At 38.3% G+C, this 11,131-nt stretch overlaps 1 protein-coding gene across 6 annotated transcripts; it reads left to right on the top strand.

Moving 5' to 3' along the window:
• The first annotated feature begins 5,254 nt into the window (after positions 1–5,254).
• Positions 5,255–10,533, top strand: LOC104220549 (probable WRKY transcription factor 2). 6 transcript variants are annotated; one of them, XM_070150727.1, is made up of 7 exons: positions 5,255–5,360; positions 5,471–5,573; positions 6,828–7,262; positions 8,370–8,558; positions 8,650–9,524; positions 9,622–9,780; positions 9,868–10,533. In XM_070150727.1, the coding sequence occupies exons 3-7, from the start codon at positions 6,840–6,842 to the stop codon at positions 10,415–10,417; spliced, it is 2,196 nt and encodes a 731-aa protein (XP_070006828.1). In that variant the 5' UTR covers positions 5,255–5,360; positions 5,471–5,573; positions 6,828–6,839; the 3' UTR covers positions 10,418–10,533. The 6 variants fall into 6 exon arrangements, with proteins under 6 accessions (XP_070006828.1, XP_009769738.1, XP_070006829.1 ...); XM_009771436.2 differs by lacking the exon at positions 5,255–5,360 and having other exon boundaries at positions 5,386–5,573; XM_070150728.1 differs by lacking the exon at positions 5,255–5,360 and having other exon boundaries at positions 5,387–5,573; positions 8,662–9,524.
• The last annotated feature ends 598 nt before the right edge of the window (positions 10,534–11,131 follow it).

The following is an 11,131-nucleotide window of genomic DNA, read 5'->3' as shown; positions in this document are numbered from 1 at the left end:
GAAAGCAAAAAGCTAAGCTATTGCTTCCTCGGAATCTGGGGGAAGAGAAGCATCAACATCCCTAGGAGAAGTAAGCGGGTCTACCGCCGGCTCAAGATCTTGGCCTTAACCATCATCCCATTCAGGTTCTTCTTTGGTACCTAAGAAACCGGAACAGGACCAGAAGAGTCAATCGCATCAGGTTGGATCGAGAGACCCCTACGGGTAGTTGACTCCAGTTCACGGGCCTTGGCGATTTCGGCATCAAAGTCAATGACACCCATTTGGCCTCTTTTAAGGGTTTTCTCCTCATGCTATACATAGAATATGTTTTTCCAACAATGAGGGAAGTCGCTCGGCGCTGAAGTTCTTCCTTAAGATGGTCAACCTCAGTCGAAAAGTTATTCTGCTCAGATCTAGCGGCCTGGAGGCTGACATCAAGGTCACAGATAGTAGAGTTAAAAACTTTACTATGCTCTATGACCCTCTTATGCCTGTCTTCCAATCGGGCATGCTTTTCCGCAGAAACAACAACTTCTTCAATCGGGCATGATAATTAGCAAGTTCCACCGGCCGGGATAGCAGATGGCATCCGGTAGAAATCGAGAGGAAACACTCCTCCTCCATTTAGGATCTTCGGAAGGGGCCGAATAGTTATGTCCTAAATTCCCATGAATTGGGGACTGGGAAGAGGGGCATTCTCCTCTCGAACGACTGCGGCCGGTGGAGATGATGTAGAAGTTGCTGGTGGCCAAGTCAAAGTTGGCGAAGAAGGAGATGAAGCCGATGGCGTTGTAGGTTGAGAAGCAACTGCGACAAAAGCAGTGCTAGTTATTGGTTGCTCATAAACCGAATACGGAAGAGACTCGGTACCCAGCCTCAAGGTACTGGGAACAACGAGTAGGACTCAGAAGTGAGAGTTTGCATCTTCCACTATATCACATTCCCCCAGAGTGCCTGGACGTCATCCTCGATTGGTGTAACTAGCTCAATAGATTGAGCATTCTGTTGAACTGATGAAGGTCATCATTTTCCATGTAGAGAAGCCCCCTAATCACTGGCTCCTCCATCACCATCGATCACCACAGTGTCTGAGGCTGGCTCGGGCGTGGCGCTCTTCGCCTTTTTATTTTTGCCCTTGGTTATGGAGGAACATATCCTTTTTTGTTGGTTGTTCTCAGGTCGGGGACTCTGAGAGGAAGCACTTGCACTGGAGGCATACCCTAACAGCTGTTCGGGTGAAAGCCTCTTGCAGCAACCTCGCCGCATCAGTAGGATCGACCAAAACGTCCCCCTCGGGGATAGTTACAGATCCTTATGGAAGACCTAAATTCCACAAAAGAGAAAAGTTAGCAGTTTTCCTATACGTAAGTAAAAATAAGATAAGTTCAACCAACCATGATTTTTGGCCTTCTACCCATATTTAAAGGCTAGTTGTTTCCACCGACATGTTTCATGCGTAGTGACGTCCAAAATCTTCTGGACCCACTGGTCCAGCTTTTCAACTATTGATGGTGTCCATCGAGTTGCTGAAATAATGAAAGAAGAAGGATCAATAATAGCAAGGGACAACCTTTCATCTGATGGAAAGATAGACGTTGAACTTACGAGTACGGTTTCATAATTCAGGAAAAAGATGGAGTTGTGGCCGGGATAATATCCCTGGTGGCAATTACAACGAACCGCTCCATCCAACCACGGTCGTTGTCATTGTCCATGCTGTTGAGAAAAGCATGGTGACCACGTTTGCTGAAGTTTATCATTCCCCCACGGAAGATCTTGAGGGAATAAAGGTTCATCAGTCGAGCCAGGGAGAGCTATTCTCCTATCTCATGGCATAGACGCCAAAGACAAGCGACCGTCCGCCACATAGAAAAGCTCACTTCTGCCAAACAGACTTGGTAACAGAAGCAAAACTCCAAGATAGCGGAATCATGCCCCCGCTCAATGAGAACGAGCCCAAAGTGAAGGGATACGCGTAAACGTACGTAAAAATTTTCTTGGAGAAGGTTACTCACTCCGCTAGGTCAGGAGTAATAATGTTCAAATCTTAACAACCACATTCTTCCTTCACAGGAGGGATGATGGAAGGACGAATGGAAGAAGGATATACACCTATAGCCCATATGCGGGGAATAGCAGTAGGGTACTTCTCTTCGAAGTCCTTAGTTATAGTAAGCCTTCTGAGGATAATGCGGCTCACTGTAGTAGGAACATCATCATCAATGTTTTCTTTGTTCTTTGAAGAATTAGAATTTTTGAAAGAACATGCCATAGTTATGAGAAAAAAGTAAGGGGTTTTTTCTAAAGAAGAAGATTAAAGGAAGTTGAAAACAAGTGTGAGTTGAATAATGAAAGTTTCAGAGAGTTTAAGAAATTATGAAGTACAAAAAGAAGAAGAGGGAAGCGTATAAGTAAAGGAATATATGGCTAAAATCGTGGCCATGATTACCTCGAGAAGCGATGAAAGTATTGCTGAATCGTGGGATGACGCATGTTTCGAACATTAAATGCGGAGAGACGTACGTGTAATCAAGCATCTAAAACTTTTCAAAGAGAGTCAGTAAATTTCCCGCCAAGAAAGGTATCTTTACCAACTTCCCGATGACACAAGGATGTGCCACCAGAAAGCAGGGGGACTATCTGTACAGGGTAAAATCGGTTCATATTAAATGCTCGTATAATAAAGTGACACGTGGAACCAGAAACAAATGGAAAGCAAGACAGGTGAAAGTCAAGACTGGGGGCAGCAGTCTCAGTTGGTGTCGGGAAGCCCCTGAGGGGAATGTTGCTCATGAAGACAAGTGAATACCTATCACCTCATAGCATCCAATGAAGAATATTCTACATTATTAAATACATAATCCGTTATAGAGAATATGACATTCATACTTGTCGTTACACATTCTTCAATGACCCCCATAATTATCATTTAAGAGGGGATTGATCCTAGGGCCTTGTTCCCTAGGTGTCACTATAAATAAGAATTCCAACAACCATCATAGGGACACGAATTTTCTGACAAACTTATGATATATACTGTTCAAAGCTCAATAACACTTTTTTTTTTTTTGCTTCTTAACATTGTTATTATTGCCTTCAGAAGCTCTGCTCCCGGAACCAAGCTCTCTATTGTCTTATCTTGATTTTAGCACTAAGTCTAATATTCTTATTTAATTTTATTTATCATTTTGGGATCAAATTGATTCATTTATCTATAAATTATGTATAAATTCAACTGTACCCGTAATTTTGTTTTGTTTCCAGAGAGAAGTTCTAATTGCTTACCCTATTCATCATACTTAAGGGGGGAAAAAGCATATACGAAATCTATAAAAGTCAATATATAAAGGACAAAGGTTGTTAATTTATATATATATAGCTGCAAATTTTCATCAAAAGATCGATTCCAAAAACTTTAACCATTTGAAGAGTACCATCCTATTACAAGAATCCTTCCTATTCATCAATCATCCATAAAATTTATAATCTAAGATTTCATCCAAAACGTTAAATATGGCAAAAAAATTATGAGTGCTTCTTAATTATTCGTTGACTGGTTTAAATCTGGAATAATATGCCTGAAAGGGTAGAGAACTTTCTATATATTCCAACTACTAATTTCAAATGATAGCTCATAAGAATGCATGCAAAATAACACACCTGAAGAGAGGTTTCAGGTGTGAATAGGACGAATATAGTTTGTCCATGCTGTATTTATGAAAAAGTTGCTATCTTAACGCTTAATCTATCGCTTTTAGACTTTGCGATTATACTAATTTTTTGATACGTGCATTTGACGTGTTATTTCCTACAAGCAGTAAAAAAAAATTAAAATATTATTAAAACGTGTAAAATATTACACCAAAATTTTAAAAGAAAAATACAAGCTAAAAATAATAAATAGTTTTAAAGATGTAGTGTTGAACTCAAATTGACTGAATAGCTCTGCGAAAATCAATAATTATATTTAGTTAGACAAGAGTGTTTTATAATTATATTAATTTAATTGTTATGAGTTACAAACATATAATATGATCGTATATTTCACCTAATATTTATTTGTAGATATTATTCTGGAAGTTGTTCCATTTTGACGTTTCAACGAAATAATCCGTGCAACAAATAACAAGAGAAACTAATACTTATTTGTACATTATATTTTTTTTAAAGAATAGAAGAATTAAATATTTGTAAAATTTTGTGAACAATTAAGTAAGAAGCGACTGATAATAATAGAACCATACTCTAACAATTTTCTTCCCCCATAGTTATGCAAAATTATACAAGAATTTTGAAATATTAATTGCAAAAGGTTGAGGGAATCAAAAGGTTTTGTACTTATTTATGAAGGTATAATTTTTTGAAGGGTATCATAGTCACTTAAGTTTATAGGATTATTTTGGTCTTTCATATTCAACTTTTGATCTTCATGCTCATAATATAGTATATGATATGATGATTATTAATAGAGGAACGTATTAAATAGCTGTTTGTATTAGTACATATACCGTTATCAGTAATACTAATACTTGCTAAACTGATTTATATTTATTCACTCTTAGCAGGCATCTGGGCATAAAAATTGGAGTTAAGTTGAAAAATACTATTTGAAATTTAAAATTATGTTTGAACATCTATTTTACTTGAAAAAATGTTACAATTTGTGAGTGGTTTTTCTAAAAATTCTGATAAACTTATTTTCGAAAAATTTCTAAAAACTTGTAAAATTTTATAGACAAATACATTTTTTTTAAAAAAGAATTTTTTTTAAGGACAAACGGGGCTTAATAAGAAATGTTAAATTGGCATTTTAGAAGTAGACGCTTTATCCGTTAACTTACCCGACAAAATAATAACAATAACAACCATCTAGTATAATTTCATAAGTAGGTTCTGGGAAGGTTATGACGTATGCAGCTTATAACCCTATCCGGGAAGGACGAAGAGACTGTTTCAGATTAACTTACGCGGCACGAATATTAAAAATATTAAATTGAGAAAAAGGTACTTGTAGAAATGCAAAAAATGCTGTTGCCAAAAACAAATTCGGTGCAATTACTATAGTTGCCGTTTGTCCGTTTTATCACAACATTTTATACCCAAAATTGGGCCGAACAGTCAAACTACCCGTTCCATATGGCTGTCTATCATTGGCTGGTCAAACTTGGATAATATTTCCCATTTGAAGAACCGGGTTTTTGTTACCTTTCTCTTGTCCAGCCCAGCATATTAATCTCAAGAAAAATTGGAAAAGCAAACAATAATGAAATGAATTGTATTAGACAAGAGGAGAGTAGAAAAAGCAATCATAATTGTGTGTGTTAAAAGTCTCATCAAAATCCTCAATTCTTCTTCAAAAGATTCCAAAACATTTAGAGGTCCACCAAAAAAAAAAACAAACCCCACTTTCAATTTTTATTCATATATATTATTTTCTTTGCCTAATCAATGATAATCTTGTGACCAAGCTAAGCTATTTTTTCCACAGAGAGAGAGAGAGGAAATTGACAGCAAGTTGAAGGGGATTGCTTTTGCGAAAGACTTTTGGTGGAGTGGGAAAAAGAAAAGAAAATCTCATCTCATCTGTTGAGGTCAGGGCCAAATTAAAGGGTCTTTCTTCATTTTTATCATTCTTTGCTTTGACTGTCTTTTTTATGTTATATGTTCAGGTACTTTGCCTTTGTTATTATTACTTATTATTATTCTTTGATCATCACATCACTTTTTAATGATTGATTCTCCTCCTGGGTTTTTATCCTCCTTGTTTCTCTATTATGTTTCTTTGTCTCACTGCTCATGGTTTATGGTTTCAGTTCGTTCTAGGTACGATGTTGTTGTGTTTTTCTTTCTTGATTTTTTTTTTGCTGTTTCCTTATTTGTTAGATCCTGATGTGTTTCAAGATTTAGTAAAGTTGCAAACTTTACTTTCTATAATCAGTCACAGGCAGGAGAAGTAAGCTTCTAGAAATTGGATGGATCAAAATTCTGCTTTTATTGGAATGTAATTAATTTATGGGTGTTTCTTCTCCTTTGATGGATTTTTTTTATAACAAAAAAAAAAGGGTATAATGAAGGCATATCTTGTGAATACTTTTTTGCTGTCGTCTTCTGATTACTAGATTTAATTGATGAATGGCGAAGTTACCTAAGAGAATCTACTGCAACAATCCATCTTCTTCACGAGTATTTGCTATTTCCTAGAAATTGGAAAAGGAGAGAGTTAGATGTAGGCCAAAGAAGTATTGGGTAAAGGTGATTAGATAGGATATGGCGTTGCTTTAGCTTATCAAGGATATGACCCTTGACAGGAAGGTGCGGAGGTCGATAATTAAGGTAGAACGACTAGTAGATAGTCGAGAATGTTTCTTTCGCATACCAGGTAGTACTAGTTCTATTATTGTTATATTTCTACTATTACATGTTCCTTCCGCTTCGTTTTCTTATTATCTTATTGTTGTTATTGCTTGCTACTTCTGCTTTCTCCATCTTTGCTTGAGTTGAGGTCTACCGGAAACAACCTCTTTACCTTCTAGGTAGGGGGTAAGATCTGTGTACATACTATCCTTTCTAGACCCCACTTGTGGGACTATACTAGGATTGTTGTTGGAAAAGGGGAAGTTACTTTTTTTCTTCTTCAGGGAGATGTTTTAATACCTAGAGTGAAATTGAGTGGACAGTTAAGTGTCTGATGGCAGAAGTAGCCTTAAGGCCTCTGAGTATCTCTCCTTTGATATTGTTAAGAAGCAATCAGTAAATTTTAACGTAGCTGTTTTAACATTTGATGCAGTTTAAAATCTTTGTGACATATATTCATTTCATGCTGCTCCTTAATTTCATGCTAACAGTGCCGGCAATTGATGGGTGGGTTCGATGACCATGCTGCCATTATGGGAGATTGGATGCCTCCAAGTCCAAGTCCAAGAACGTTTTTCTCTTCGCTGCTAGGTGATGATATTGGGTCAAGATCAACTTTTGAGTTCCCAAATGAGAATAAACGTGGAAACTTAGCTTCCGAGCCTCAAGAGCATGTTGGCAATTCTGATGGAGCACAAACTGATGCAATGACAGTGAAGTCTGACCAGAAAATGAGCTCTCGCGGAGGACTCTTGGAAAGAATGGCAGCTAGAGCTGGTTTTAACGCCCCAAAACTTAACACGGAGAGCCTTAGACCTGCTGATCTGTCGCAGAATCAGGGCGTTCGTTCTCCTTATTTAACTATTCCTCCTGGTCTTAGTCCAACTTCCCTGCTGGAGTCTCCTGTTTTCCTCTCAAATTCACTGGTATGTATTTGATGATTAAATTTTTGAACTTTACCCCCATCACATAATTGAATTCCCAGATTTAGGTTGCTTATTTCTGATCTATGTTATAATGCTGCAAGTTTAAGAGGGATGACAACAACAAATGGAAGAATATGGCACACACGTTTAAATACATAAGCTATTGAGTCTGCAATGTGTCAAGAGGAGTTGTGAAAACACATATTTGTATCAATTTTAACAGTTCTACCTTACGAATTTCGTCGATCTTTTATCAAGAGTTCATGATTGTTCTTTGTTGCAACTTGTAGAAATTAAGTAATACTCTCTCAGTTTCTTTCTTTCTTTCATAAAAAAAGAAAGAAAGAAAGAAAGAAAGTAATATTATAAAGCTGTATAAGGATATCAGCTCACTTGCTTAGATAGCTATTTGTTGTTAGTCGTTATCATGTTCTACTTGAAACAGCTAGCTCATAAATAAAAGTAAACTTTTTTACTTATTTTATGACCTTTTTATGACGTGTTACTGTCACAACTTGTGACTCACAAGCATTCTCTTTTATATGGAGTGAATTCTTGCATTTTATGGAACTCCATACAATTCTCTTCTGTGCTATGGAAGATTTCGTCTTCCGAGTTTGTAGCATTAGTGTTATGATATATTTTTTTGACCAACGGTCTCTTACCTCAAGTTTGCTGCTGTGCAAAGTTTGTTCTGCAATTAGATCTTTCATCCTTGTCCATCTTCCTCTTGCATTTTATGTTGCAAAAGCAAAACCAAATGTCAGAATCTTAAGAAGTTGAAGAGTCCTAGTTTCACATCATGGTCCAGATATCATGTTTTAGTATTCATAATAATCGGCTTACTTAAGTTTCAGAAGAGAACTTCAAGATTTGTAGCTACTTGTGCAGGACAGCTGTTAGATTGTTAAGATGCTAATCTTGCAAGATCTTGTTTCTAATACTATATCATTAAAATGCACAATTTGCTTGAATCATTTTGCTTTTGGCCAGATGCGATTGTTACTTGTATTGGGTACTTGTAAAGTAGTACTTCTTACGAGAACTCTCATAGTTCTGAAACTGAAGGTTCTCCTTCATGTAAATGCTTCAAACAATGTTTTGCAGGTGCAACCATCTCCAACAACTGGAAAATTTCAATTCGCCTCAGGCATCGAGAGTAGAAACTCGACATTTATGATGGAGGATCCTGATAAGAGGAAAGAGAATGCTTTAGAGAGTATCAATTCATCGTCCTTTTCTTTTAAGCCAGTTCCAGAGACTGCTTCATCTCTGTTTCCTGGCGCGACCAGCAGAGTAATCACACACTCTCACAACTCTCACATTCACTCACATGCACTCTGCACAGATTTTCTGCCTGTTTCCAATTTCTGAGATTGCTTGTTAGTCTTGGTTGCAGGTTAACTCGTCCAATATTTCTCAGCAATGCTTTCCAAACATTAAGGTTTCAGTTCATTCGCAGAACTCTCTTCTATCTCACTGTATGGAAGCTACACAAATGCAGAATCAGAACGAGAAGGGACTTAATCAATCATCTGATTTCCCTAGATTTTCTGCTGAGAAGGATGTCAGAGATAGTAATGTCACACCAGACTCAACGAACTTTCAGACAGTTGGTAGTAATGTGGAACATTCTCCACCTCTTGATGAGCCACAAGATGAGGAAATTGATCAAAGAGTGGGTGGAGATCCAAATGTTGTTGGTGCCCCAGCCGAGGATGGTTATAATTGGAGGAAGTATGGGCAGAAACAAGTTAAAGGGAGCGAGTATCCTCGGAGTTACTATAAGTGCACGCATCCAAACTGTCCGGTCAAGAAGAAAGTGGAGCGATCTCACGAGGGTCATATAACTGAGATTATATACAAGGGAGCCCACAATCACCCAAAACCACCGCCAAACCGTAGATCAGCCCTTGGATCCACAAATTCACTTGGTGAACTACAGCTAGACGGTGCAGAGCAAGGTGTAAGTGGTTCTAATGGTGATCTGGGTCGGGCAAACATTCAGAAAGCACCTGATGCTGGAGGTCTTGATTGGAGGAACAACAACCTTGACGTAACTTCGTCAGCTCACTTGGGCTCTGCATACTGCAATGGATCAGCCTCTTTTCCTGTTCAAAATAACACCCAGTTGGAATCAGGGGGTGCAGTAGATGTGTCGTCGACTTTTTCAAATGATGAAGATGAAGATGATCGTGGGACTCATGGCAGTGTATCACAAGGTTATGACGGTGAAGGAGATGAGTCTGAGTCTAAAAGAAGGTTTCTATTATCATCGTTAACTTTAATGAATAAAATTTCCAAGATTCTATCATATTGACCTGATTACGTATTTGTTATTATCTCCTTGATAATCCAGGAAGCTCGAGACTTACTCTACAGATATGAGTGGTGCCACTAGAGCCATCAGGGAACCAAGGGTTGTGGTGCAAACTACAAGTGAAGTGGACATACTTGATGATGGATATCGTTGGCGCAAGTACGGGCAAAAGGTTGTTAAAGGGAATCCAAATCCAAGGTATATCACATTCATAAAATTCATAAGAATCCCCAATTTTTACTTGTAAGTTTGTTTGCTAAAATTGATTGATTTCCTCTTTGCCAGGAGTTACTACAAGTGCACCAGTGCTGGCTGCAATGTCAGGAAGCACGTTGAGAGGGCCTCGCATGACCTCAAGTCTGTGATTACCACCTACGAAGGGAAGCACAACCACGATGTTCCTGCAGCTCGCAACAGTAGTCATGTTAATTCAGGGACCTCCAACACCCTTCCAGCTCCAGTAACTGCTCCTCCTGCTCAAAGCCATTTACATAGGCCTGAGCCTGCACAACTTCAGAATGCCATGGCACGTTTTGACAGGCAACCTTCACTCGGCTCATTTGGACCTAGCCCAGGATTTAGCTATGGAATGAACCAGCAAAGCCTAGCCAGTCTAGCAATGGCTGGATTTCACCCTAACCAAAGCAAGTCGCAACAGCAGGTTCCTGTCCATTCATATCTGGGACAGCCGCGACCCATGCATGATGGGGGATTTATGTTTCCAAAGGAAGAACCCAAAGCGGAACCTATGTCAGATCCTGGATTGGATCTCTCTAATGGCTCATCGATTTATCAGCAATTTATGAGCAGGTTGCCGCTTGGACCTCAGATGTAAATTTACAAATTTTGCCTTTTCTAAAGATAAGAAAGTTAAAGATGTTGACTTTGGTATTTAATGGGCATAACCCCTACACAACGTCCTATAATTCAATTCTTTGAAGTTTTTTGGTCTTTGTTTTTCCTTCTAATACTATACTATATATCAGCAGCGTTTTATTTGGTGTTTTTGCTTCAGCTTCCTGATATTCTGACAAATAGTTTTAGGTTGTAACGTGGAAAAGTTCCATGGGCATTAAATGTTGTAAGGTTCTCTTCCCATGCAAGAAACCTTTAGAAAAGATATGTAGGCAATCTTCTTTTATGTATTGAAGCAGGGGTATATGAGGTTCAGTGTAATAAATCGGTTTTTCTCCAAAAAGAAGACCGAACTCCTTAGGTCAGTTTGACCAATGTAGAATTGCGGTTGTCTTGTATGATTCTTTGTGCGTCTAGGTAGGGAGTCTAGCTTTCAGAGTTGCATAAGTTAGCAGCTCTGTGGTTTTCTCAAACATTTTCTTATCTTCTCCCATTCCATGAAAGTGTGGGAGATGGTGGTTGAAGCGAGGGTGAGGATGACATTGTCTATATTTGACAATCAGTTTGGGTTCATGCCGGGTCATTCCACTACATAAGCTATACATCTTATTAGGAGGTTGGTGGAACTGTACAGAGAGAGGAAGAAGGGTCTGCACATGGTGTTTATTGACCTAGAGAAAGCGTATGACAAAGT

Source organism: Nicotiana sylvestris, chromosome 7 (genome assembly GCF_000393655.2).
Source record: "Nicotiana sylvestris chromosome 7, ASM39365v2, whole genome shotgun sequence".
In the NCBI taxonomy this organism is placed as follows: domain Eukaryota; kingdom Viridiplantae; phylum Streptophyta; class Magnoliopsida; order Solanales; family Solanaceae; genus Nicotiana; species Nicotiana sylvestris.
Note: the sequence above shows the minus strand (reverse complement) of the source record. Positions and strands in the feature narration are given on the sequence as shown.

Coding starts and splice junctions, on each gene's coding strand:
- LOC104220549 (XM_009771434.2), top strand. Junction 8,559..8,649: donor TTCCTGGCGCGACCAGCAGA/GTAATCACACAC, acceptor ATTGCTTGTTAG/TCTTGGTTGCAGGTTAACTC. Junction 9,525..9,621: donor GAGTCTGAGTCTAAAAGAAG/GTTTCTATTATC, acceptor TTGATAATCCAG/GAAGCTCGAGACTTACTCTA.